Below are 27,686 nucleotides of genomic sequence, written 5' to 3' on the forward strand. Positions count from 1 at the left end.
ACCGATGGCCGTCTCGGTGTGACCTAGAGCAGCTAAAGCGACAGAATTTCGCATCTGCATACGCGCAGAGCTTTGAGACTGCATTACCGGATGAGGGGCTTAATTGACAACTGATGGAGTGTAGTGAAAGTGAAAGCCATCATCGATGCGGCTGAGAGCGACGCTGGGAAAGTGGAATGGAGTCAACGAAACGATTGATTCGACGAGGACTGCATGCAGATTCTTGAGAAATACAGTACAGGATTCGTAGGAACATGGGACGTCACTGACGGAAATGAAAATAGTAGAGCAAAAACACCAACGGTCTCAAGATATGCGAAAGTTCTGAAGTTACTGATACTCAACGCAAAGGCCGCTCGGCGATCCGAGATACTCTAGGATAAGGATGAGAGAATTTTAACGGAAAAACGTGGGATGATTGAAAGGTGGAAGCACTTTGATGAACACTTATATTATTGAATACTGATGGAAATCTTGAGTCCTATTGAGCTTTATAAAATCATCCACAACGAAAAGAACAAAGCTGCCGAAAATACAAAAAGTCACCCTAATCTACTTAATTATTAATTATTATTGCACAGATGAAACATGCAGCAAGGACATTTCGAAGAATTCACTGATCAATGAGACAAGACATGTACTTACTTTTTCCGACCTTCCCTGCATTACAAACCAAGTCACCTTACAAATAAATCTCGTCTTCGAAGTAGTCATAATCCTCCTCGATCAGATCGTTACCGTTCCCATACTCTAGCGTTTCGTGCTTGGCCCGGATGTGCTTCGTCAGTTCGCCATTCGTTTTGTAGTTGGATCCGCACATCGTGCACTCGAACGGACGCTTCGTCGAATGCGTTGCCACATGTGCGGCCAGGTACCGAGGTCGGGCGAACGTCTTCCCACAAATGGCACACTCATACTTCTGCTCGCCCTCGTGGATGGCCATGTGCTCTTTGAAGCTGAACAACCGTCGGAACGGTTTCGAGCAGATTTCGCACTGGAAGGGCTTCTCGCCCGTGTGGATGGTTTCGTGCTGTTTGAGCTGATTGGCGAAGGCGAACTTCTTGTCGCACATATCACACTCGTACGTCGATTGGTGCTTTGCACGTTTATGCACATACATCGCACCATAAGTTGCGGCTTTATAATCGCATCCCTCGTAAGGACAACAAGGATCTTTAAGCACCGCAGGCTTCGGAGGCCGTTTTGCCGCGATCAGTTTTGCACAATCACTCGTTTGCCGGTGCTGTTTCATTTGTTCTCTCGTGTAGCAAACGAAATCGCACGACGAACACTTTCCTTTGCCTTTCAAGTGGAACGGTAGGTGCCCCCGTAGTTCATATATATTGGCGAATTTTTTGTCGCACTCTTTGCAGGACAGATCCCGGGTGTGAATATCCTCATGTCGTAGCAAACGATTTTTCGTTCCAAAAACCTGTAACGAATTTCATTCGATTAGAAATAAAGAAATCGAATTTTTCTTAAAAAATATAAATTTTGAAAAAAGATCCCTAATTCGAACCACTCACCTTGTTGCACTGCCCACACTTGAACGAACCCTGCGAAACGTGTTCGTGGTTCCGCAAATGGTTGAGAAACGTTTTCTGCACGCTGAACGTTCGATCGCAAACCTTACACTCGTACAAACCATCGGCATTGACCTCACTTTTGATGACCCTTTTCGGTTTATCCGACTGCTTTCTTTTCCGCTTCCTACGCTTTGGTTGTTCACTACTTTGGCTCGTTTCGTGGCCATTGCTGTTATCATCTTCGTCATCTCGTCCTTCCTCATCGAACCAAATGGGATCCTGGGAATCGCCGGTTTCATCGCAGCTTACTATGGCCAACTCGCTCGCCGATTCGTTCCCGTCTACCAATTTTTCTTCGGATAGTCTTTCCTCTTCTTCTATCCATTCTTCGTCCTCCACTTTGGTTACCAGCACGGACAAAACCTCCGATTCCTCCGGAACCTTCTTATCTTCCTCTTCGGTTTCCTTTTTGATTGAGACTCTGTCTTGTGATTCATCGCTCTGACTGAAATCGACCAGATCGTCTTTCTTTTCCTTCGGAGAACATTCCGCATCGACACTGGTTTCCTCCACAATCATCTCGAAGTCATCATCCGACTGAGCGACCTCTTCGATCACGTCACTTGCCACTTCAATGATATCGTCTAACTGCTCCCCGCTGAATTCGGTCACTTCCTTATCTGTGGACACCTTCTCCTGTTGCGGGTCACTGATCTCCTTTGGTGTTTCCTCAGCGGGTTCCGTAGCCTTTTGCGGCGTAAAGGTCAATTTCTTCAGCACTCCATCCGAGTACGGCACTCGGACAGCATCCTCCGTCTGCTGGAACCCATCCAATTGTTCGATCAGAGCACCTTTCCAGCAGAAACTTCTCAGCACTTCCTCCTGCTTGCGGAACTCCTGGGCAATGTTGTAGGCGAGATCCAGCTTGGTCAGGCAGTGGTCGCAAATTACCCGCGGAAGCTGCTCGAGGACATTCAGCATTGTACCGGACACTTTCCAGAGCATTTCCGGAATCATGGTTCCGTTGAGTTCGCTCGTCAGCGGCAGCAGCGACTGCTTCCGGAGCAGGCAAATGCGGCAGAAGTCGTTCAGTGTTCGCTGAGGGGCTGAAATTGAGGTAGGGATTAGGGCGGGAATGTGGGTGCGAACAGTTGTTTAAACTTTTTGCCTTTTGCCCATAAATGACATGAAATACCTGTAGTTTTGGGAAGCTCTGATGAAGACGGGGTCGGTTGCGTATCGGTATCCATTTCCGGTAGAGATTATTCATTAAAACATCTAGAATTCTTATGATTTTAAGACAAATTACAAAACTTTTACCAAATTTCTGTTGTTTATAAACAAGATAGATCCAAACAACTGACGCCAGCTGACATTTTTGTCATACATTTGGGCACAAACTACACATCATGCGGGATTTATTCACATCTGCGCTTAAATTAACTCATTATGAATATGATCAGAATAGATTTTTCTCTGTGAATTTCTCATGTAAAGGATTTAAAAAAGTCAGAAAAGTCGATTGAGCCATGAAAACAAAATCAACTTTGAAATAGAACGAAGTTATTATAAAGTAGTAAATAAAATTAAAATAATTCTCGCGTAACTTTTCAAAACGTCCTAAGTAACAAATGTAAACAAATCGAGATTATCATTGCAAATCATTTGCGTTGGACCACTTAGCAGCACACTAGAACACTCGTTCTGATATATTAACAATAAATTAATCTATTAAAAGCTTAACAAAATGACCAATGTTCAAAACTGCATCGCTTTTAATCAATTGTTACATTGGACCTTTGATCAGAGAACCAACCACATGTCCTATGTAACATTTATGAATAAACACGATTCTAATGTTACATTGGACATTCCTGAATAAAGCTTTGAAATGGAGTTTAAAAGGTAGAATGATTTGTAGAAGCGTGTCTGAAACACTACTTAGATGTATAGAATGCCATAATAACTGCTTCTCAATCATTTCAGTCGATATTTTCAGAGTCGCACTGCCTCGCAAAATTGAAAACGCTCAAGTGACAAAAAGAGAATGAGTTACACAAAACGGTATTTTGGTCTTTTTGCCAAACCATGTTTTACCGTTTCGATGGATTGGATCAGCTGCAACTTCTCTTTTCATATTATTAGCACATTGCATGCATATAGGGGAATGATATTGAGCACAACATTTGATGCTCAATCTTGTGCTCAATATCATTCCCCTATATGATGTCATTGTATCAATCTGATTCAGATGCATGATCGATCAAGCGTATAAATATGCTTCCCGGCAGCAACACGAGCAACGTACATGCGCGTCTTGCTCACACATATTTTCAGAGCGATCAATCACCGAAGAGAGGAGAAGCTGTATGTTGTTAGGCGTGGGCTCCTTTCTCAAGTTCCTACAACAAGATGGACGGCGTCGTCATCGTCATCATTCCCCACCGTAATTTCTTGTTTCAACCGACGGCTGGTGCTGATTGCAACACAGCCGTCACCACCACCACGTCATGCAGTGGGAAACTCACACATGATCATGTGGGCGAAACCGTCATAAAAACGGGGAAAAAAATTGAGGGAGAATCAGTGAGAGAGCAAAATGTCCTACATACAGCTCAACGTTTCCCTTCCTTCTGTTGTTACATAGGACAGATAGACGGAGGGGGAGAAATGGCGTCGTGGGATTGAATGAATCAAAACAAAGCATAGCTGGTGTCTCCAATTAGCACACCGCAACAAAATGTCGATATTTTCAAAGTCGCTCTGCCTCGCAATATTGAATACGCTCAAATATTAATAATAATATTAATATTAATAACAAAAAGAGAACGAGTTACACAAAACTGTATTTTGGCACGGCAGCAACACGAGCAACGTGCATGCGCGACTTGCGCACATATAGGTATTTGCAGAGCAATCATTCACCGAAGAGCGGAGAAGGTGTATGTATTTGTTTGGCATTAGTTTCCTACAACACAATCGACGGCGCCGTCATCGTCATCATTTCCCACCGCTATTTCTTGTTTGCGCCGACGGCTGGTGCCGAATGAAACACAGTCGTCACCACCCATCGTGCAGTGGGTAACTCACACACGAACAAGTGTGGGCGAAACCAGCATTGAAACGGGGAGAAGATTGAAAGAGAAACAGCGAGAAAGCAAAAAGTCCCATGTACAGCTCAACGTTTTCCCTCTTTCTGTTGTTACATAGGACACACAGACGGAGGGGAAAAAGTGACGTCGTGGCATTGAATGAATCAAAACAAAGCACAGCTGGTGCCTGCGATTATCACATCGCAACAAAATGAGCAGTTCAACTTGAATGTTGAAGCAGTTCAACGCACGTGGATACAAAATGAAATAAAACATGCTTGCTGTGTGCTCAAATCAAAATGTCCGATGTTACTATAACTGAAACAAAATGACCGAAGTGAATGTCCAATGTTACAATTGTTGAAACAGAACGACCTATGTGATTTATCCTATGTACGTATTTTTGGTCAAAACGTCCTATCTGATGTTTTTATAGATTTCAGTGTAATTTCCAAATAAATTGACAAAATTTCATTTCTTACGTTGAACTCTATTACACTGCTTCCCTCTACAAGCAACACAGTGGGGAAAAAATGTTTCATTTTGATACAGTTTCAAAATATATTTTCACAACCTTCAAGCTCGATTTACTCGAAATGTGTGAATTGTTAGATAGGCCGTTTTGAAAAGTTACGCGAGAATTCATCAAACACATTTTATGCCCAAGAACGCCATAGGCCAGGGGAAGTGGTTCACCTAGAGTGAATTTCTGTCAAAGAAAAAGTAGATTTTGTATGAGATTTGACAGAAAAATGAATGACAAGTTCATCCACTTCTCCTGGCCTATGCCCCCATCTGTTTTGGAAACACGGCGTCAGTGATCGAAGCTGTCACTCTTTTCTCAACAAAAACACTGCTTGCAAGTGAGCGAAGTGAGCCTCGCAATTATCCTCCGTCAGTCTCCGGCACAACAACAAAGATTACTTAACGCGTGAGTTTATGGAATTGATTTTCTGTGATTAATGTAAGTATAGTTTGTTAGTTTGCTCTAGAATAAGGAATTTTAGTTGAACATCGAGTGATGCATGTAGAATTATCAGTATTTGAGGTTGTTCTACCTATAAAAATGTATTCAAACCATGTCACTAAAATCTTGGTTCAAACTCAGACCCGACATACTACAGTGGGCGCAAAATTATGATTCAGTTTTGTTATGAATAAATCTCGCGGAACATTACTAAAGGACCTATCTAACATTGAGAGGCTCTCTTAGTTTACTTTCTCTTTCATTAATAAGTGAGTCATATTAACTTCTTCTGTTGCGTTTTTTGTATGAAACGCTAGTCAAGGAAATTGACTTTCGATCTATAGTGAAAAACTTCCCAAAATCTTTAGTATTCCACTGTTATGATCGAAAGAGAACGAGAGAGGAGAGAATCTCTCATTTGTACATAGGTCCTTGAGTAATGTTCCGCGAGAAATCTCGATTACTTTTTCAAATCGACGTAAGTAGCTTTCATGCGGTTTGGAGAAAGTAAATTAAGAAGAATCACAACCTTCTAAAACTGTTTTAAAATGAATCCCCTTTTTAACATTTTTATTACCGAGTATATCGCTTAAATTTTGCATGCAATCAGCTCGCGTTAAAACACTAGATAGTTCCTATCATTTCCCACAAAAAATGTATGACAAAATGATAAGCCGTTTCAATCAGTTACTTACGACGTTTTTGTACCAGTGTAAAATCGACTCAAGTATTGTTTTGTTTTGATTCGTGGTTAAGTCACTTTGTCTCTCCATACAATGGAGCGGCGAAAGTAGCGATTAGGTTGCGAAAGTGGAGAATCTTACTTTCGTCGTTTTGTAAATCCGGAAATTAAACGTTCTAAAAGTGAAAAATCAAGTTGGTTTAGAGCGGAACGTGTAGAATTTTGTCTGCGAAACACGTAGGATTGATAAAGTAAGTTTGGTAACTTTTCTGACTTTAGTCTGTTCGAATAAGTCTTCGAGAAATGGTTTTGTCAGCGATGATTTCTCGCGAAACATTACAAAAGGACCTATGTACAAATGAGAGATTCTCTCCTCTCTCTCGCTCTCTTTCGATTATAACAGTGGAATACTAAAAAATTTGGGAAGTTTTTCACTACAGATCGAAAGGCAATTTCCTTGACTAGCGTTTCATACAAAAAACGCAACAGAAGAAGTTAATGTGACTCAGTTATTGATCAAAGAGAGCCTCTCATTTGGACATAGGTTCTTAAGTAATGTTTCGCGAGATTTGCTCTTCTTCAAAGAGTGCGAAGAGATGTAGAGTACATCACTACAGTTTTGTTTTATTTCCTCAGAAATATCTGAAGGAAATGATTTAAGTTAAGGAGGTATCGCTGTTTAGAGCCTTCACAGATAATTAACTCAACGAAGGCGCTCCCTTTATCGCTATAAGGCCGTTCATAAGGCCGGTCGTATTCTACGGGCATGAACCGTGGACGATGCTCGAGGAGGACTTGCAAGCACTTGGAGTCTTCGAACGTCGGGTGCTTATGACGATCTTTGGCGGTGTGCAGGAAAACGGTGTGTAGCGGCGAAGGATGAACCTCGAGCTCGCCCAACTCTACGGCGAACCCAGTATCCAGAAGGTGGCCAAAACTGGAAGGATGCGATGGACGGAGGGCATGTTGCAAGATTGCCGAACAGCAATCCTGCAACAATGGTGTTCGCGTCGGATCCGGTTGGTAGAATAAGGCGTGGAGCGCAGCGAGCTAGGTGGACGGACAAGTGCGCATCGATTTGGCGAATTGAGGCAGAATCGATATGTTAACTAAGTAAATGAATAATGGATCGCATCACCAATCAAAGGTGACACCCAGATCTTTTCCCTCCCTCACTAATAAACACCCTTCCCGTGGTGAGTGTGGAGATGCAATAAATAGAAAGCCCCATCCCTTATTCGTTTGGATCGAAGTGCAATTCTTACCAGTTCCGATCAATCACGGAGTAGCAATTATTGACATGTACAGTCAGTCTATGCTTTGCTATCTATGCTATGCTAATGGACTGCCCAAAAACGTGGTTCTAGAATAAGTGCCATGTGCGAGTGATGCTTCCATGCCGATAAAAGCCTCTCCTAGAGGGAACAGGCCGCTGGTGTACTGGTGGTGCAAATCAATTGCAAATCTTCGAGAAATCTGCCTTCGGGCTAGACGAAAAATGCAACGCGAACGCACAGAAGCACAAAGAGAAAAACGCGGTGCAGCATTGAGAGAGGCAAAGATGGCTCTCAAAAAGGAAATCAAGAGTCGTAAACGGGCATGTTTTGATAGTCCATGCGAGAGTGCCAACTCGAGTCCGTGGGGTGACGCCTACAGAGTGGTAATGGCTAAGACAGGCTAAGACCAAAGGTTCCATAGCGCCACAAGAGAAGCCGCCAGAATTGCTGCGATGGATAATCGATGTACTTCCCGCACCATCCCACAAGCCCATGGCCCCCAGCGCCGTATGCGGCAGATGAAGGAGAAGAAAAGGCGAGAGTGACAAACGAAGAACTAAAAAAAATAAAAACGAACGAAGAGCTGTCAGAAGTTGTGAAATCATTCGCGTCAAACAGACACCGGGACCCGATGGTATCTTGAATGTTGCCTTAAAAGCGGCAGTGAAGGCGGATCCGGGCATGTTCAGAATCACGATGCAATGCTGCATTGATCAAGGAATCAAATATGGAAGCGACATAAATTGCCAAAGGCGGGGAAACCACCAGGTGATCTGTCGGCGTATAGACCTATCTGTTTACTAGATACGACGGGCAAGTTATTGGAGAGGTTGATTCTCAACAGGCTAGTATCATATATGGAAGGTGTGGACGGCCTGTCTAACAACCAGTTTGGATTCAGGAAAGGTAAATCTACTCTGGACGCTATCCAGTCGGTCGTTCAGACAGCTGAGGTAGCAATCGAGCATAAAAGGAGCGGCATCCGTTACTGCGCTATTGTCACTCTGGATGTGAAGAATGCGTTTAACAGCGCAAGCTGAGAAGCAATAGCACACGCACTTCACCGCCTCAAGGTACCGGTACAGTTGTGCAAGCTTCTAGAAAGCTATTTTGATGGTAGGATTCTACCACAGACAAACAGACGTAACACTTAGAACAAATCTCGATCAAAATCATAGTCACGAGGACATGTACGCCCAATGCTGAATAGGTGTATTTGGCCGACAGGGCAACAGATGGCGGTCGTGTGTAAACGTCAAACACGAACAAAAACGATGCGAGCGCTGCGGGTGGCGAATTGGCCACCTATCATATTTTTGAATCGACCGTTAAAAAGGTGGTCGATGGACAGTAATGAGAGTGTGACGTCTGTTTGTCTGTGATTCTACTGTATGACACAGAGGAGGGGCAGAAAAGCGTTCGAATTACCGCGGGAGTACCTCAAGGTTCAATCCTGGGCCCGCTGTTATGGAATGCGATGTGCGATGACGTACTGAGGCTGCCCCTTCTGACTGGTGTTAAGATTGTTGGCTTCGCCGACGATATCTGAACACGCGTCTGAACCCCAGTGGTCTATGGCGAATCGATGGAGGAAGTAGAGTTGACAGCAACGCACTGTATTTCCATAGTTGAGGAATGCACGAGAGCACGTACAGCAGTACTTCCCAAACCGTGCGTCGCAAATTAACTCATGATTAAATTTGATATCTTCCACCGCGCAGTTTCCAGAAAATTGCTAAGGGCGCCACGATCTAAGAAAGTTTGGTAATCTCTGACGTACAGGATCATGTGCTTAAGAGTAGCAAGCGCATACCGAACGGTATCTAAAGAGGCCGTGTACAGTCATCATCATCAAGGAAGATGTCCAATGCTTCATTAACCAAAGAGGTACCAGAGGAGTCCGCGACCCGTATAAAGAGGAAACGCTCAGAAGCTGACAGCAGGAATGGGATATCTCCACTAAGGGTAGATTAGGCTAATACCAAATGTATCAGATTGGTATGAAAGAAACCATGGGGAAGTGAACTGCTATAGACAGTACCTGCATAGGTTCGGGAACTTAGAATCTCCTGCGTGTCCCAATTGTGCTGGTGTGGAGGAAACAGCGGAGCATGTCGTGTTCGATTGCCCCCGTTACATTGTTGTGAGAGGTCGCATGCTCGCTACATGCGGAGGGGACACGTTCTCCGACAATATAATAGAGAGAATGTGTGCGGATGCCGAGTGCAGGAATGCAGTAACTACGGCTGTCATTCACATCGTGTTAGAATTGCAGCGCCTATGGCGCGCCGATCAAGAGTTGGCTGCAGAGGATTAGCCCTGCCGAGGCTGATCCCGTGTAACATTGTTTAAGTTGACTAGGAGAAGCAGTTAGTCTAGGCTACTTCTACTACATGTGTTGTGCTATATGCACTGGCCCCTCCACGAAGAAATACCGTAAGGTGGTTCCGGGGAGATAACGGTCATGACGATGCACTTTTCACCACTTGAGCAATTCTAAAAGAATTGCTCAAGCACAGTGCCTAGGCTGGTTTTAGCGGGTTGTCGTTGGTGCGTCAACCCCGCATTCCCTGAGTTACCTTCTCAGGGGGTCTGTTTGCAGATTTCCCCCTTGTAAAAAACAAAAAAAAAAACAGCACGAGTCGTGAATTTATCCAACGAGGTTGCCAAGCTGCATAATTACGAAGAGTGCTGTAGAAATCGAGTTTTGCAACAAGTTACGTACAACAGTTTTTGCAATTTGGTTGAAGACTGATTTCAGTTGCGTAATGAATATTGACGCAACTGATTTCAATTCCGTAATATACGATTACGCAACGCTTATTCTTTAAACAACTGTTTAATAGCAATAGCAATTAAAAAAAAATGCAAAATTATTATGAATGCATTCTGATTTGATTTCTGATACATTCAAGTGGTCTTCTACAAAAATGGTAAAAATGTTGTACTCTACTCGTTGCACAACACGATGTATTAGATTGCATAGATGTACGACTTGTGCTGTAAAATCATCATTCTGCAACTTGTTGCGTACAGTACTATTCCCATCTCTGTAGTTCTTAAGCTATTTCGAAGGTTTTTTTTTGCATTTTCCCTTCGTTCACAATGTTAGAACCACTTAGAACTCTAGAAACACAAACTGTTTCAGATAAAAGCCTAAAAAAATAATCTGACAAATATTTTGTAACTTCCAGATCAATTCGGCCACAATGCGCACCACATCCACCCTCCTCAAGGTCCGGCTGCCCCAGCTGGAGAGCAAGGTTCCATTCCAGGAAATTCTGCCCCTCCGGCTGAAGAATCAGGTCAGTGGCAAGACGGACAAAGGCAGTGACGTCGCTTGCCTGCAGGAAATGGCCATTATGTTTTCCTGCCTGAAGGCGAACGACTTCAACGAAGATCTCTGCCCGAAGGAGGTTTCCACGTTCAAGCGGTGCTACAAAGTTTACCTGGACAAGAAGGCTACCAAGAAGGAAACCTCCAGCAAGGGTATCGTGGTGCCCGGCAAAGACCTCAACTACAAACAGCTGAACAAGGTTCTGAAGCAGTTTCCTACCCAACCGAGTAAGTCCTAGATGTTGACGCATTTGTTGTATTTTAGTTCATTAAAAATCTGCACTACAATGACTTCTTGTTGGATTTATTTGAAAGAACTGGTTCTTCAATAAATTAAATGAGTTTATTACAATGAAACGACGCTTTTGTTAGGCGGACAAACACATGAGGCAATAATTTACAAGAGTATAAAACAAGTTTAAATAATATTAAGAACACTTAATCTAAAATTACAATTAATCAATGTTCAAAATTAATTCAAATCAACGTGCACTCTTGTGCAATCCTAGAAGACTTCCTTGCGGAACTGGAATCCGAACTGGTCGCACTTGTAGCGCAAAGTTTTCGCCAACTGAGGCGGTCCGCAGTAGAACACGGTCACTTTGCCCTTCTTCTGGTCCTGGATCTGTTTGAAGACCTTGTCCCAGTTTGGACGGCCGGCGTTAGTTCGCGTCTTAAGGCCCGTGATGAGATCACGTTTTTCCTGTTGGTGAGAGCGAATTAAACTTGATTAGTTTCAGGATTGATAAATCAACGCATGGTAGATTACCTTCTGATGTAGTAAATCCAACGCCAGCTGCAGTCCGACGGCCTTCATGTCGGTTTTCTGCAGAGCACTCGTGATGTACATGTGCATCTCGAGGAACCGTTCCATGGCTCCTCCTAGTTCGGCCTGTTCGATTTCCAGCTGCGAGAGCAGATTTACGAACCACTCGAACGACCGCTGATCTCGATTGATCCAGAAGAAGTCCACCTTCCGTAGGTTCATAATCGTCGGAGGAATCTCGCTGGACCACTCGAAGTTACACCGAGGGCAGCAGTGTCGAGCCTTCCAGTAGCGATGCATGATGGACTGCAGAATGGACGCGAAGGGAGTCACTCCGATGCCGGTTGCAATGAGAATGGCGTGCTGAGCTTGGAAAATATGACTGGATGGGGCACCATATGGGCCATCGATGTAGATTTCCAAAGGCTTTCCGACGGGGTAGTTCACAGGCCGGCTCAGTTTGTCTTCGTCGGTAGCTCCCGGTTTGTGGGGTCCGGCGCGATGTACAATTTTGCCTTCTTCCGCTTCTTTCTGGGTGAACACTCCCGGTGATACGACCATTGAGTTGGTGGAGTCACGTGGCTCGCAGTTCTCTAGGCTTGGCGTCTTGAAGGCAATGATCGTGGGCTTGTTACGCATGTAACGGAAACTTTGGGCCAACGATTTGTTCTGCGGGCTAAGGTAGGCCAGTCCTAACGATTGGAGACGAGCCTTGCGGATTTGAACCTCGTCGAACGATCGCTCCGACTCCGAGCGCATGTATTCGCGAAGACTGTTAAGGGGATAGATGAGAATCGATGTTGGTTACATCATTGGATTTTATTTTAGCTTAGGATTTAATGAAGATTGAAATATCAAAGACTATTTAAAACATGCAACTCTGATTTTTTTTTAAATTGATTTCGCATACTACAAATACCAGACAGATCGTTACGGTATATAATGTGAACATTTGCATTTGATTTTGCCGCTCTGGCCATTACACATTTTCGCATTTTGCTATATACCGTATTGACCTACGAAGAGTGCACGATGGAGTTCAAAGAATTCTCATTTTTCCCACGATCGCTCCATCCCACGATTCCATACTTACACCATCATCCGCTCGCGCTTCTTGACCTTGTTCTGCATATCGGGCATGGACAACGACTTCTCCAGTGGGACCTTCTGCTGGAACAGCAGCTTGTGCAGGTTGTGCTCCGGGGTGACCTTGCGCTTCGGTTCCTCCAGTCCATCGTCTCCGGTAAATGCTTCGTTCGAAACGCCAGCGCCGCGGAATTGGTCCTTCCTGGAGAATGTTCTCTGAAGCGTAGCTTGGATCTTCTTGATGGCCTTGTTCTCCGATAGCTGTCGGTCGAACTTTGGTGGCGCGCTCGGTGGGGGAGCTGTGTAGCTTTCCATTGCCAGCTTGGACGTTCCCGGCGGCATTCGTTTGCTGACCAAGGGTTTATCGAAGGTGTTTTCCGTAGTTTTGGCTAATGGAGATTCTACGCTAGCGCTTTTCGGTACGCCTGCGGAGAATTTGAGTGGTACTTCCTTCGGTTTCTCCTGCACCGTTTGGGTGCTGGACGACGAAGATGGTTCAGTTGAACAACCGGCAATAACGGCGGGAATCTCTCCGCTATGAAGGCGTTCCTGTTCACGTTCGAAGAAGCTGTGCAGCCGATTGGTCCATTCTCCAACGCCTCGAATGTGCAGCCAGATATAGTCTTCCTGTTCAGGCGCGCTACTCAGCGTAAACGGATGCCACTCGTACTTGGCAATGGCTGGGATGTTCACGAAGACATAATCGCCAGGCCGGAAGCAGAAGTGAAATGGCCGCTTGATGACCAGATGAGTAACCTTCGAGGGCAGCAACAATCCGGAAGAGATGTACGTCTTGCCATGCTCTGTTCGCATCCAAACTAATCTTTGGTGAATAATTTATTACGTGCTTTGCTCTGAACCTGACTGGGTAGACAATACGAGTAAATTCTTACCTAACGGTCCTTTCAACTACGTAGATAAACCCGGGCACGATAAACCACTTCCAGAAGTTGGGTCCGTGGAAGAGTACCAAAATCCAGAAAGGCACGTACAGCAGATGAGTCCAGTAGAAAACCTAAAGAATCGTTAAGCATACAAAAAATGCAGCAGAAATAGTAACGACCGTGAAACAAATTTATCAGAAGAAAGATAAGAAGGAAATTCGGTTAGTACAAGAACAACAGAAACAGTGATAAAGAAGTAAGAAAAGTTAAAAGATATAGATCACGCGCTAAGGGTATACTTCGAAGCTGCCTCCTCGACGAACGAACGGCTGCGAACAGATGAACATCACCAGCAAGATGAAGAACAGTGCGAATCCGGTTGGATTAGCGCAACCGCCGACGAGCCCGAAAAGACCAGGCCGGGACGTGAACAGCCATTCGGCGGTGGTGAAGTTCTTCGCGTTGACCACCGGATCGTTGACGACGATCGTCGCTATTGGGGCAGATTATTTACAGTGCGGGGGTTGGGCGCAGGATTGCCGATCGATATTTACAACACATGCCAGGCAGGTGGGCGAGCAGGTCGGAAATCGGAAGAAGAGGCAGAACAGAGTGCGTGGAGAGTTGCAGGGCGAGCAGGATCAGTTGAGGTTTAATTAAAAAGAAATGCAATAAAGAAAGATTACTTAGAGGGTTAATTTAAATTTATGGATATTGGCATGTGGCGGTAGAGTATTGAGTTAGCAGACTGAAAGAATTTGTGTACAAAAGGTTCGATTTTGTTCGGTGGTAGGGGGTGAGGGTGTACATAATGGAATCGGAATAAATTTGAATTAAGAAATTAGTGTAGCTACAGATACGTATATGTACAAGGGTGCAAGCCTGTGCGCTTCGAGAGATTTGGATTGGATTTATTTTCTCTAGCTTCACGCTTGCAAAGTGGTACAAAGAACGTGTTGATACAAAGTTGTCACTTATCGGCTTAAGGCAGTGGTTAGGAATAATAAATTAACATTCATTACTGCTTTTGGACTTGTTCAACAAGTGTATGTGGAATTTAATATAAATATCTGCATGTGGAAAACAATTGGTCGAATGATTTTCAGTGTAATGAAGAAGAAAAATCTTGTTTATGAATCAGATTAACTTGGAAATCATGAGCCACGTATTGAGATAGAAGAGAGTGGGAGACATCAACAGATCAGGAAAGAGAAGAGACAGAATGAAGAACCAATCTTAAAAATTGATTCAAGAGTTTCGCAATGCCATTTTTTAGTTTCTTTCGAAGCACAATGGGGAGAGTTTATGGGGAAAGACTAAATATTTCGGAGGATTCTCTAACGAAATCTTTTCCTTTGACAAGAAAGTTCAAACTCTGAAAAAAACGGAAAATATTTTCAGATGAATTCTGTTTTCATGATGGAAAAATTAAGTGAATTTTTTTTTTGAGGAATTCCTAAAATATCCTTAGAGTAGTCGTCGAAAAAATTGTAGAAGTTCTTAAAACATTTCTTCAGAATTTTCAAAATCCCTAGAATGACTTTTGAATAATAGTAAAATAAGATCTTGATGAAATCGTATTTTTGGAATGCGAGATGAAATTAGTGACTTTCCTTTAGAATTTCCTAGTGGAACTCTTGGAGGTATTATTACAGGTATTCTTGTATGAAACCCCACAACCCCACAGAAACATTTCCACAGAAATCACTTGATGATTTTCTTCGAGAAACTTCTGAACTTATTGTTGAGGAATTCTTGATTGTTTCCTGGAAAATCCCAGAGGTACATTTTCAGGACCATTTTGAAATAGAAAACTTCCTTAATAGAAAGCAAAGCCATACTGAAGGTCTAGATTCGACTCCCGGTCGGTGCATGATCTTGTTCTTATAATAAATTTCTTGAATTACCCATTTATATCATCGTGCCTGCCACACGATTGACGAATGCATAAATCGCAATGTTATGCAAATACTCAAAGCTTTGAGCCAATCCTTATTCAGTAGAGAAGTTAGGCAAGATACAGGACCTTTCGATGCTTATTGGTTTCCCTATGGCTTACTCAATTTTCACCACCTAATTAATTTTAATCTTGTCGCTGCCTTGCGACGCAAATCTACCTACTAATTTCATCATTATAAAAAAATCTTCTCTCCATTTACCTTTGAGTCGCATACCCGATATAGCCATGATAAAATAAAAATAAATCGCAAGTTTGCCAAAGAAAGCTCTCAGTTAAGGTGACACATCTCGGAATCCAAACATGGCAAACACAATGGCCAGCTTGTGCCCCTACTCACGATTTCAAAGGCACTAATCTGCTGAAATAATGAATGTAGGACAAAGCCAATCTTTTTATATTAAGCTTTCTGCTAGTGCACAAAGCTAAAATAGAAATGGCAGTGTAGTTTGATGCTTCTTTCGTGAGAGTTGTGCCTTCAAAGTTGTGATACAAGGATTATTTTAGGGATTTCTCCACAAAAATTGATAGGGGGTTTCCAGAGATTTCTCTAGGGATTCCACCAGCAAAATCTCTACAGTGAATCTTTCTAGGATTCCTCCAGAGATGCCTCCAGGAGTCCTTCAGTAATTAACTTAGATAATCCTCCAGAGATTCCTACAAAAGTTTCTTCTGAGACTCCTCCAGAGATTTTACTACAAAAATCTCTACAAGGATTCCTGCAGACGTTTCTCTATCTTTTTCTTCAGGAAATTCTCCAAGGATTGCCACAGAAAACATATGTACATGGTTTCCTCTAGAAATTTTTCCAGGGATGAGTTGGTAGAGAACCGGTTGTATATATTAATGAAATACAACAACTACCGAAAAACTAAACATTACATATACTTTGCAATTGGAATAATTGGACAAATTGATGTGAAATTAAACTTCCACTTGGCTGGTTAGTCGCAAACCACGAATCATAATTAAAAAGTATCAATGAAATATGTTTTTCGTTCATGCATTTTCTTTATTATAAAAAAGCCGTTCAAAAAATAAAGACTCCGTAGCCAAAAAGCATATATGATGTTCCAGGGTTTTCTTTAAGAATTCCTCCAGATGTTTCTTTGGATATCCCTCAATAAGAATTATAAGAATTTACCCGAGAATCCCTCTAGGGATTTTCTCTAGATTTTTTTCTACAGGTTACTCCAGGGATTGCTTCAGGAATCCCTGCAGGAACTTATCCAGGGATTTCTCAAAAAACTTCTTCAAGAAAGGATTGCCTTTAAGAATCTAAAAAAACTGCTGATGAAACCCTGGGGGATTTTTTTTATTATTTTTGTTGAAATCCCTGGAGGAATCCATGGGGTAATATCTGATGTGATTTTTTAAGGAATTCTTGGAGGTATCCCGGAAGATTTTTTAGAGGCCCACGCGAATCCCTGGAGAAAATTCAAGGGGAATTCACGGAGGCAAAATCCATAGAATAGTTCATGTAGCGCTTTTCTTGGAGATATCTCTGGGAGAATTTCTGAAGGAAACTCTGCAATTCATGAAGTTATTTCTTATAAATTCCCTATATGAATTCCTGATAGAATTCCTGAAGCGATCCCCTGAAGAAATTTAAAGAATAATTCCTAGAGGAATCTCGAGAAATCACTGAAGAAATATTAGAAGTAATCCTTAGAAAATTGTCGTAGTGTAACCGAGAGAAAGCCTTGAAGCCATCTCTGTAGAGATCCCTGAAAATATTTTCCTGAAGGAACCCTTAGAGAAATCTCTGGAAGGAATTTTTGGAAGAAGAACATTAAGAGAAATCGCTTGAAGAATCTTTGGAGAAATCTCTAGAGGAGTCCTTGAAGTAATCTTCGCAATAATTCATGGAAAAGTTCCCTGAGGAATCCTTGAAGAAATCCCAGGAATCTAAGGAAGAATCACTAAAAGCATTCCGGGAAAAACTCCTTCAAATACTCCTGGGTGAAATCGGTAGACGAATCCTTGCTGAAACATCCCTGTAAAAATTCCTGGAATAACCGTGGAGGAACTCCTGGCAAAATTCCTGAACGAGTTGCTAAAAGTATTGTTGGAGCCCTATCGGAACCGGTCTAGAACGGTCTTCCTGGAGTAATCTCTGACAAAACAGATAGTGGAATCCCTGGGGAATTGCTGAAGGGATTAGGGTAGAGATTATCTTGGAAAAAATTCTGGTAAAATCCCTGAATTCCTCGATAGATTCGTGGAACAGTCTCTGGAGATATTTCGAGAGGAATTCTTGGAGGGATCTCTGGAGCTTTTCCTGGAGCCCCATTTTTTTTTCGAGTCGATTCATATTACTGTGAAAAGAAATAACATCGATAAGTGCGGTAAAACTGGAGGATATAAATCAGGTCTTCCCAACCTTTTTAAAACGCGGGAAAAATCTGAGAAGCAGTATTTGGTGGCTCGCCAAATATTTTTGGAGTGCACATTGAAATCCACTTTCGTAAAATCGAACGAAAGCCAAACAATGGAAAAAAGCATCTTTAGAAAAAAAAAAATGAAAATAGATACTTTCTGTTGAACTTTATCCAGAGAATATTGTGAGATTTGTGTACATGATTGCGTCATGCAGTCTAGCATTTTTGTAAGAATCTAACCCTGAACTTTACGAGTATGGAGTTCAAGATTTCATAAGAAGCCTACTGAAATGTTTAAAGAATTCCTCATTTTGCTCCTGAAAGTCCTCCCACGATTCTGACGAAATGATGCCAATTTTTTTGGAGAATTTTGATTGAATGATAATTATGCACAACATTGTTTTAGAATTTTGCATAGGATTTCATCAGTATTTTGCCTAAGATTCTGATCCTATTCTGGAATCTGCGCAACAGCTGTCCAGGTTTAAAGAAGATATTGCTTAAAATTCTGTCAAAATCATGTACCTAGGATTATCTGAATGCTCTGCCCATAATTATGTCCCAGATCCTGCCAAGGATTTTGCTAAGGATTTTGTGAGAATCTTTTCCGAGGCTTCAATAAAATTAATGTGAGTGATTCTGTGCCTAAGATTTTATTACTAAACTTCCTATTTTACAGGTTTTATTTGTTGGATTTTTTTTTTATTTGTCAGTTAGCTCAACTTTATTTGGAATACGATAGAGCTTTCCCCATGTCAAAAAAATCTCATAAAATTATAGGCTGGATTATCTAAAAATTCTTGCCATAAGTTGTACAGAATTCTGATAAGGATTCGAACCAACATGATCAGGTAGATATTCCTGAAATTAAAGAAAAAAAATACATGCAGAGGTAAATTGCTCTTATATTCCAAATAAAGTTGAGCCAACTAACAAAAAAAAACGAATCTCAAAATGCTTTTGCAAACTAGATTATGTATTATGAAGAACAGTACTAACAATTATACAAATTCAGAAGAAATTAGTGTTTAGACTCCTACCAATGTATTCAATTATTTTTAAAATTTGAATTGATCTTTAAATTGAATAATTGAACTTATTCACCCATATTCTCGTTTACATAATTCTTAAAGTTCTCACCAGAAAAACGACAAGTTTTTGTAAAAAATTCGTTAAAGAGTTTTATACGATATATATATTAAATGTAATGCGTTAAGGAACTGACCAAGATTGAACCTCATCTGCAATCCATGATTACACGTGAAATCAAGAATTAAGTAATTCTAGATGACTTTGACTCTCATTATGATTTGACCTTAAGTGCACGTAATATGATAAGGTATCTTTCGTAAATTGTCTAGCAAGATAACTGGAGTTTTCGTCAGGCACTTCCAAATGTTTGTGTAAGAAATGCGCCATCATACTTCGCCAAGTTTTAGCAGCACACACTTCTAGGAGAATTTGATTATGATTAGTTAGAAACAAACTGCTGCAAAGAACAAACAAAAACAATATTAGAGAAGGGACTATTTACAGCTATATGGACATGAAACAATATCCCAAACAACCCAACACTATGTACACAATTTCTTTCCACAAAATGATGAGAGAAACTACTACAAAAACAAGGAAAAAAGTTTCAACTCACTGAAATTAAACAGATGCATTATGGTGTGCAGTAGACTGAAGGCGGCCACCAGAACTCCGGTCAGCTTGTGCAGATAGATGTGCTGGTCCAGGGGAAGAAACGCGGTAAATCCTCTGGTCCGGAGAAACGTGATGCACTGTCGCAGCATCAGCACCAGGATGAAGGCACAGTTGAAGTTGAGACACTGACCTGCAACCAAAAAATAACGATGTGGTTAGGCAGTGGGGTCAGGGGTTGGATATCAGCAAGACCATGTTGGATATATTTTCCTGGACATGTACGATACGTGGTTTATAAAAGAAGTAGATTTGGGTACCATCTGATAGGACAAAGTAGATGTATCGATCATATGACTAAAAATAAGTGCAAAAACGGAAACATAACTTGGTAAAACAACAAAATAAATGAAAAAAATAAAAAAAGTAATGAATTAATAGAAGAAACCAAAAAGTATAAATTTATCAATTTGGATTTAACTTCTTCGGTGAAGTAGATTCATTATTTTTTTAATGTAGGCAATGAAAGCATGATTAAAAATATTGTCAAGTGATTAGTTTTGTGATCATGTTTACGTAGACTCATGAAATGTTCCAGAAAAGATGAAGAGGTTTTTATCTCTCTTCTTCCAAAGTTTTAGTAACAATAAATAATTAAATAAATAAATAGTGTTATCAAAGCTGTGTTAAACTAAATGAGCGTGCAGGTATTATCAGAGTTATCTTTCTCTTTTCATTCTTCACACCATTAAACATCTCACTTTTCCGATAACGATCGCTAACCATCTCCTTACCCCACGTTCGTTTTATAAGAGTGATTATTTCCATGTCGCTTTTCACGAAACAACACGACGAAATGTCCAACATCGCACTTGTCCGGTTGTCTTTTCTGCTTGGGTGAGTCTCATTGCTGCTACCGGACGACGGTGTGCGCTGACCACAGGGCAGACAGCCAACGTTTTAAGTGCTGCTGGCGGCGCTTACCTTTAAGAGAGACTGGGGAGACTTGTTCCTAATACGGTATACATGTAGAGCTTTCTACAGCATTTGTATCTTTCGAATTCCTAAAGGAATTACTACTTAGATGGTTCTAAGCAGTTCAAATGATCTTTGTTTAAATTTATTTGAGTTGACACAACTCAAACATATTGCTCCTAAACTATTATTCTTTATACCATCCGACTGATTTCCCGTGCTGACATTGTCTTTCAAATTGAGAGTTTTGTACAAAAGTACTTGGGTTAAAACTGTTTTAGATTCCGAGAAAATAGCATGGTTTCCCCAGTCTCCCCTGCTCGTTGCATTCTGGAAACACTTACCACAAGCTCGCGCCAGGATGACAAATCCGTTGCTCTTGCGGTACTGGATTGCACGCGATATGAACAGGCCCACGTTGATCAGGATGAAGACGGACAGAAACGAAAGGTAGACGTAATTATTTTTGATGTACGGTGCCGTCAGCTGGTGCGGCAGTGGTTTCTTCTTGTGCTTCTTCCTGGTGGTGTCCTCCTGCGGAAGCGGAACCAGCCACCGGTCGATGCTGCGGATCAGAATGGAGAAAAAGTTGCCCTATGTTGGAACGTCTTTGGTGACAGAGGATGCCGAAAGCTTACCTGATGCTCAAATTCTCCAGCAATCCACCGTGCTTTTCCAGCTGACTTTTGAGCGCTTCATAGGTGATGGCTCCGCGGTTGAACTTGTCGGCGTCTTCAAACATTGCCATCGTCAGGTCCTCGATCTGGTGTCATAGTCATAATAATTTTCGATTTTTGTCAGATAAGAAGTAAAAAAGAAAGCGAAATAAGAAATCATTAATTTACAGTTCATTGGAATGATGAGATGTGACGATAATGACTCGACAAAATTGTATTTAATCCCACTAGGCAATTAGGTACAATCCTGCATGCGCATCTTGATTGAAATTTATATGGGATTTCTTGCTTTTATATTTTGTTATTTAGAATTTGAATTCTAATGGAACCATAACAGAAATTAAAAGTATAAATAAAAATTTAAAATATGCTTCATAAATTAGCCAAAGAAGTTAAGGTGATTAAATGAATCTGTAAAAAGTTACAACCTTCCAAATGTTGGATGTTTAACAGCAATAGCTTAAATTAATAGTGTTTCCAACACTGATGAGCACCAAGAGAAGTCATTGTTTTAAATTAAACTCCATATATTTTCCCATATTTTCATAAATTTATATAACAATGACTTACATAGGGCAGAGTACTTGGGCACTTCCATTATTCACTTTGGCATTAACATTTTTTCTCGTCCAGAATGTCCGACGCTTTGTGATAAGGGATGCTTCATTACAATGCATATTTAGGCTAAATATTAGCTCAGTAGCATGTAGAAAACCTTCCTGAATAAGTGAATCCAATATTCCAAGAATAGTATCCGGCACTTGTGAAGAGTCTCATCGATTTTACAGTTTAAACTACCTTTGGCAAGGCTGTATGCTGTACACATTTTGTGTGGAGGACACCCACGACAAAACTTTTAGCCTTATAGCGATAATCCAAAAACATTTAATAAAATTGGACTTTGTTCTGGTCTATAGATGTTGCAGTACCAAGACCATTGATTATGTGTTGAATTGACCCTTAACGCTTAACGTGTCTGTAGAGCAGCATCACTTTTATAAAATACAAGTTTACTACTTCAGTTCTGTATTGTAAAATGGTGCTTTGGGATTAAAAGCTACATAATAAAACTGTTAAGAATATACGTTGATACGTTGAATCTATGCAAATGAAATTCTTTTAAGAGGAAAACAACCATCACCGTTTTTTGAATTTTTAAAACCATTTTTTTCAATATCGAAACAATGTTTATGAAAATCTATCATTGTATTGCACTTGCTTTCTCAATTACAATGATAGATTTTCATAGAGATTTGTTTAAAAAAAATGAACGAAAATACTTGTTTGCAATTTTTGATGATTGCTGCTGATTGAATGATAGATTATTGATCCTTAAATATTTCTTATCGCATCTTGGCTAACCCATAATTTATCTATTTTTGAGCGATGCCTTAAGGTATGTTCCCGGTATTTGGGGAATTATTTCAGGAATCCTAGGAGTAATTTCCGATAATAATAATTGAAGGGTTTAAAGTAAAAATTCCTAAAAGATAAACTTAACCATTTCGACGTGAACTATTGAAAAAAGCATAACAAGCCTACTGAAACAATTTTGTTCCATAGCTTACTTAGAGATATGCAGGTGAATAATTATCCTGGGTTTTCGAAAAATTCAACCAAATTTCCCTTTATACAGACTGTCAGAAATGTTTTATTTATTTTCAATGTAAATATTCAAATGAGCCTTGCAATTGAACCTAAAATTTCAAATGGGTGTTATCCTAATTTTTTGAGACTATAAGGCTGATACCACACTCAGATCAAATTACCGAATTCGGTAATTCATTTACCGAAATCTCAACAGCTCAACCGGTTACCGATCGTTCCGGTTCGGTAAACGTGCCGATTATAGATCATTCGGTAATCTGCATATTAGAGCTCAGCTATCAAAACAACCGACTTGTCGGTAATCGTTTACCGAAGAACTGTAGATACGGTGGACGGATAATTTTTCATAATTTTTCTTGGAGCCTTGTTTTCTCGTAAGGAACAACAACAACGAAGACGGGGTTTCATGATTGCGATTCTTTATTGAATAAGTGAAACTAACAAGTAAAAATAAACAAAATTTGCTCACTTAAGCTGCAGCGACGAGACAAAACTGCTGATGGGATCGATGCCACTTTATTTGTCGGAAACACAAAGCGGGATGCACATGGAAAACTGCAAGAGAGCCGCGGACGCTGACAGCAGAAATGCAAAAAATAATGTTAGTTCATAGATAAACATTTGTACGCAACCATAAATTCACCTCCATCGTATTTATCTATCCAAAAAATCTTTGAAATACTGCCTCAATTTCGATTTCTGACATTCCACGAACGATTTCACTGCCACCCCCGGAAAAAAAATGTACATGACTGATTGACGCTGCTATTCGTTCAAATTACTGAATTCGGTAATCTAACGGCATTTTACCGAAAGATCAGTTGAGTATTTTACAGTTTTCGGTAATACAAAAAAATCACAGATTTTTCGGTAATTTTTATGACAGATCATCTAAATTTCACCGTAGTTCGGTAGTTTTTTATGTAATGAGCTGTCATAACCTGCTGAATCACGGAATAATCGGTGTTCTTGTGAACTACTGATCAATTCGGTGATTTTATTTACCGAACGCTCATAGTCTGATTGAGTGTGAAATATTATTTTTTTTATGTCCGAGATCACTTGGAAGGTTCGAGAGAGGGAATAAAAATAAATGCAGTCTTCTTCAGTGTCAGTTACTCGTATCTACTAGTATTAGTAGATACGAGTAACTGACACTGAAGAAGACTGCAAGTGGTAGTCGAAATACGCGTATCTGTCAAAGATAAGCATTTAGGAGCGGAATTAAAAGGTACACGGTACTCCATCTACTTTTAAGTTTCTCTAAAAAAAAGGTTTTTGTTTTGAGTTTTTATTTCTTACAGATATCGTTGATTTTTTTTCAATTATCCTCTAGACCATCATTATAGCTAATTTTTTACTTTAAAATTTTTAAATACCTAACTGATGTCAAAAAATTGATGGATCTTTTTTTCTCCCTCTCAATATTTTCGGATTTTGAAGGGCATAAAATAAAGGACATAAAATAAAATTAATATTTGTATCAGCCTAATTCGGTAGATCTGGTAGAAGTTACATTTGAATTTCTCCAGCAGTTTTGCTAGATTAGTGTTTTTTTCATAATTCCTCCTGAAATTATTCAATGGCATAACAATTACTTCCTCGTTTCTTTAAAAATGTTACGAAATTTCAAAAAGTTAAGGAACTTTGGAACAAATACGACAGATACACGTATTTCGACCTTAACTGTAAGGCCGCCTTCAGTGTCCTGAACTAGAGTCGAATCTTACAGTTGAGGTTGAAATAGGTGTATCAGTCAAAGGATACAAACTCTAGTGGAATTAAACGGTATAGTGCTAAATTCGGCTTTCATTTATTTATAGATATTCCCCTAAACAGCTCAAAGATTTATTATCTATGGGATGTTTTTTGAAAACTGTGAAAAAAAACTCCTGGAATTGATATATACCCTATACACCTATATATCTCAGTATAACTCAATCTATTCCTCAAAGTACCTTATCGGAAATACCTTCAGACTTTCCACTAAAAATTTCCCTCTCTGTTCTTGTATTTCAACTAACGTCATTTTCAATGAAAATGTCCCTGAACATTTGAATTCCCTTCAAAAACTATCACAAACTGCTGCACGAATTTGTTCAAGAATTCAACTAATAATCCCCGTATTTATTATAGCAATTTCTGCTTAGAGTTCATCAGAAATTTCTACTGAATTTACATTCTAATTTTAGATAGAAATAATTGCTTCTTTTCATCTCAAATCAATCAGCATTCCTTGTTAACTTTTAACTTTTCCCAGAAAATCAACGAAAATAAATTCGAAAAGAATCTCTATTTCTCGCGTTTAGTATCACACAGGCGTATCTGCATTGATCGATTTCTGTTCGTCGATTTTCTCTTTAAGTTAATACAGTCGAAGCTTGTTATAACGACATCGCACGGGACCGTCGTTATAGAGAAAAGTCGCTATGGAGAATATTTAAACCATCAAAATATTTTTCAACGGACCGAAAAATGTCGCTATAGAGAGCTTATGTCACTATAAAAGTTCAGCTGAGTAACAATTTATTCAGATAAAATATACTCATTTGAGCTGACTAAGCGGCTGTCCATTAATTACGTAAGACAATTTTAGCGGTTTTTCAACCCCCCCTCCTCCCATGGTAAGATTTTTTGTATGAAAACCAAAAATAATTTGTATGGCGCGTAAGAAATCTTCATCTATAGTATTTTATCACTTTTTGCTAATGTATATGATTGTTTTTCTAGATACTGTGACTCTAGAAACGCCCAGATGGGGCCCAGATAGCCGTAGCGGTAAACGCGCAGCTATTCAGCATGACCATGCTGAGGGTCGTGGGTTCGAATCCCGCTGGTCGAGGATCTTTTCGTAAAGGAAATTTTCTCGATTCCCAGAGCATAAGAGTATCTTCGTACCTGCCACACAATATACACATGCAAAAATGGTCAATCGGCAAAGAAAGCTCTCAGTTAATAACTGTGGAAGTGCTCATAAGAACACTAATCTGAGATGCAGGCTTTGTCCCAGTTGGGACGTAACGCCAGAAAGAAGAAGAAGACTCTAGAAACGCCCTTACTAAATATGTATTTCTAAAAAAGTTTCGGGTGCGTTTTTGGCACTCCCTGTAACCAGGTGCCCTTGGCACTTGCCCCCACCTGGCCAACCGCATGCTACGGCACTCTGCGTAGCATAAATTTTTAAGGACTTTTTGATCATTGATACACATTATTTTAAGGACGCTTATACAAAGCTGACGAATTCATTTTCGTGCCCAGAGTGATTTAATATCCCAGCTTTTGCGTGCTGATGCAAATATTGCGACTGTTCAGTTGAGGATGTATTACTTACTATAGAATAATACATTATTATATGTAAATCACAAATATGTATCTGTCCATAGTTCGTCACTATAAGTGTCGGCATATTATTAAAACAACTTTGAATGGCTCGACGTTTGCGACGAGATTGCAAAAAATTGGATATATTTTCTTCATACAGTTAACTCTCCCTTACTCGATATTCCGTATCTCGATATCGAGTTAGAGAACCATAGTAAAAGTTGGTTTTCATGGCTAACTCGATGGTCCCTTCGAACGCAGTTGCACTGCTTTTGTGTTCTGTAAGTCGATACCTCCCTTGCTCGATGGTCCCTTCAATATCGAGTATGGGAGAGATGACTGTGGAAAGTGGAAGATTTCTCCTAATGCTTCCAAAACTCATCTAGACATTTTTTCATGATGAAAGAATGTGTCATGAATCACAGGAAGGCATTCAAGCCAAATGTAACAAATATATAAAATGTCTTTATCCACTTACTAATAAAAAAATAAAAACTTTCTCTTGAGAACAAGCTTTTGATCTTCCAATAACAACAGGCCCACATTTTGTATGCTGTACCAATATGGAGTAACAACAGGAAGAAAACTCTGCAGAGGATTCAAAATAAAATTTTGAAAATGATTTTGAATCTTCCTCCCCAGTATAGCACTTATAAATTATAAAGAATATCCAGTGTTTAAACATTGGAACAAATTCCAAATAAAATTATTAATAATTTTAGACAAAAACTGTTGCAATCTTCTATTGCCACGAACAATGCGTTATAGAAATAATTAGGTTAAGTTAATAGAAAGCGTTTTTTCTCTTTTATAAGTAGGTGAAATCAACTCACCAGTAAATATTCTGAACTGCAACGGCAAATGCAATGAAATATATTGTTAACAAATGTTAATAAAAGCCTATTTTAGTTTTAACAAATTAGTAAAATACTGTTGTCTAACACTGGTCACCTAGATATAAGAAATGCATGTAATGCTTGAAATGATACTAAAAAAAATAAAAGAAAGTAAAAACAGCAACTTTGGCAAAGCAAGCTCTCAGTGTGGAAGTGTTCATAAAAGATTCAGCTGAGAGGCAAGCTAGGTCCTAGTAGGGACGTGTTACCAAGAAGAAAAAGAATGTATAGCTGTCCAATAGGGTGCGGCTTATTTTTCAAAAGTTCTCAAAACCAAAAATTCGTATGCTCTACTGAATTCTAATCACATAAAAAGAGAAACCTCAAAATATGAGCTAAATATATTAACATTTAGAGGTGGCGCAAGCGTCTTGAAGGTGAATTTTCAAGTTATGAAAAATGACCTTCAGTGAAATAAACATAACTTTGTTATTTTTCAACCGATTTTGAAACTTTTAGCATCAATACCTTCAAAATTAAATTTGTAAAAACTTTGTAGAACATCGAATTTGTCTAAAATCAAAACTAGTCATAGTTAAAAATACTTTTATCCAAATGATTCCTCATTTTACTGAAAAAAATATTTTTGTTTGACCATAACTTCATGATTA

General features: G+C 40.1%; 3 protein-coding genes across 3 annotated transcripts in view; 1 reads left to right on the plus strand and 2 right to left on the minus strand.

The window, feature by feature from the left end:
* Positions 1-641: 641 nt before the first annotated feature.
* On the minus strand, positions 642-2,890 carry LOC5573120 (zinc finger protein 391). The gene is made up of 3 exons (XM_001660686.2): positions 2,722-2,890; positions 1,527-2,632; positions 642-1,432 (listed from the first exon to the last, which is right to left on the minus strand). The coding sequence occupies exons 1-3, from the start codon at positions 2,774-2,776 to the stop codon at positions 683-685; spliced, it is 1,911 nt and encodes a 636-aa protein (XP_001660736.2). The 5' UTR covers positions 2,777-2,890; the 3' UTR covers positions 642-682.
* A 2,556-nt stretch (positions 2,891-5,446) lies between these two features.
* LOC5573121 lies at positions 5,447-11,171 on the plus strand. Its single transcript, XM_001660687.2, has 2 exons — positions 5,447-5,582; positions 10,739-11,171. Exon 2 carries the CDS (start codon positions 10,754-10,756, stop codon positions 11,117-11,119), a length of 366 nt encoding a protein of 121 aa, XP_001660737.2. The 5' UTR covers positions 5,447-5,582; positions 10,739-10,753; the 3' UTR covers positions 11,120-11,171.
* The window catches only part of LOC5573122, a 417,647-nt gene continuing 401,132 nt past the window's right edge, over positions 11,172-27,686 (minus strand). Inside the window, exons 9-16 of the mRNA XM_001660688.2 lie at positions 21,212-21,336; positions 20,918-21,138; positions 19,603-19,791; positions 13,916-14,109; positions 13,626-13,747; positions 12,740-13,555; positions 11,650-12,418; positions 11,172-11,583 (exon numbers count right to left, since the gene is read on the minus strand). Of these exons, the coding sequence (XP_001660738.2) occupies positions 11,386-11,583; positions 11,650-12,418; positions 12,740-13,555; positions 13,626-13,747; positions 13,916-14,109; positions 19,603-19,791; positions 20,918-21,138; positions 21,212-21,336 (2,634 nt within the window). The 3' untranslated portion in view covers positions 11,172-11,385. The remainder of the gene's footprint in view (positions 11,584-11,649; positions 12,419-12,739; positions 13,556-13,625; positions 13,748-13,915; positions 14,110-19,602; positions 19,792-20,917; positions 21,139-21,211; positions 21,337-27,686) is intronic.

The sequence above is a fragment of the Aedes aegypti genome, chromosome 2, assembly GCF_002204515.2.
Source record: "Aedes aegypti strain LVP_AGWG chromosome 2, AaegL5.0 Primary Assembly, whole genome shotgun sequence".
NCBI lineage: Eukaryota > Metazoa > Arthropoda > Insecta > Diptera > Culicidae > Aedes > Aedes aegypti.

Bases quoted from the DNA above. Each gene is read 5' to 3' on its own strand.
- LOC5573120 (XM_001660686.2), bottom strand. From the start codon at position 2,776: ATGGATACCGATACGCAACCGACCCCGTCTTCATCAGAGCTTCCCAAA. The intron at 2,633-2,721 runs GTATTTCATGTC...CCTCAATTTCAG, and splicing joins AGAGCTTCCCAAAACTACAG to CCCCTCAGCGAACACTGAAC. The intron at 1,433-1,526 runs GTGAGTGGTTCG...AATTCGTTACAG, and splicing joins AGTGTGGGCAGTGCAACAAG to GTTTTTGGAACGAAAAATCG.
- LOC5573121 (XM_001660687.2), top strand. From the start codon at position 10,754: ATGCGCACCACATCCACCCTCCTCAAGGTCCGGCTGCCCCAGCTGGAG.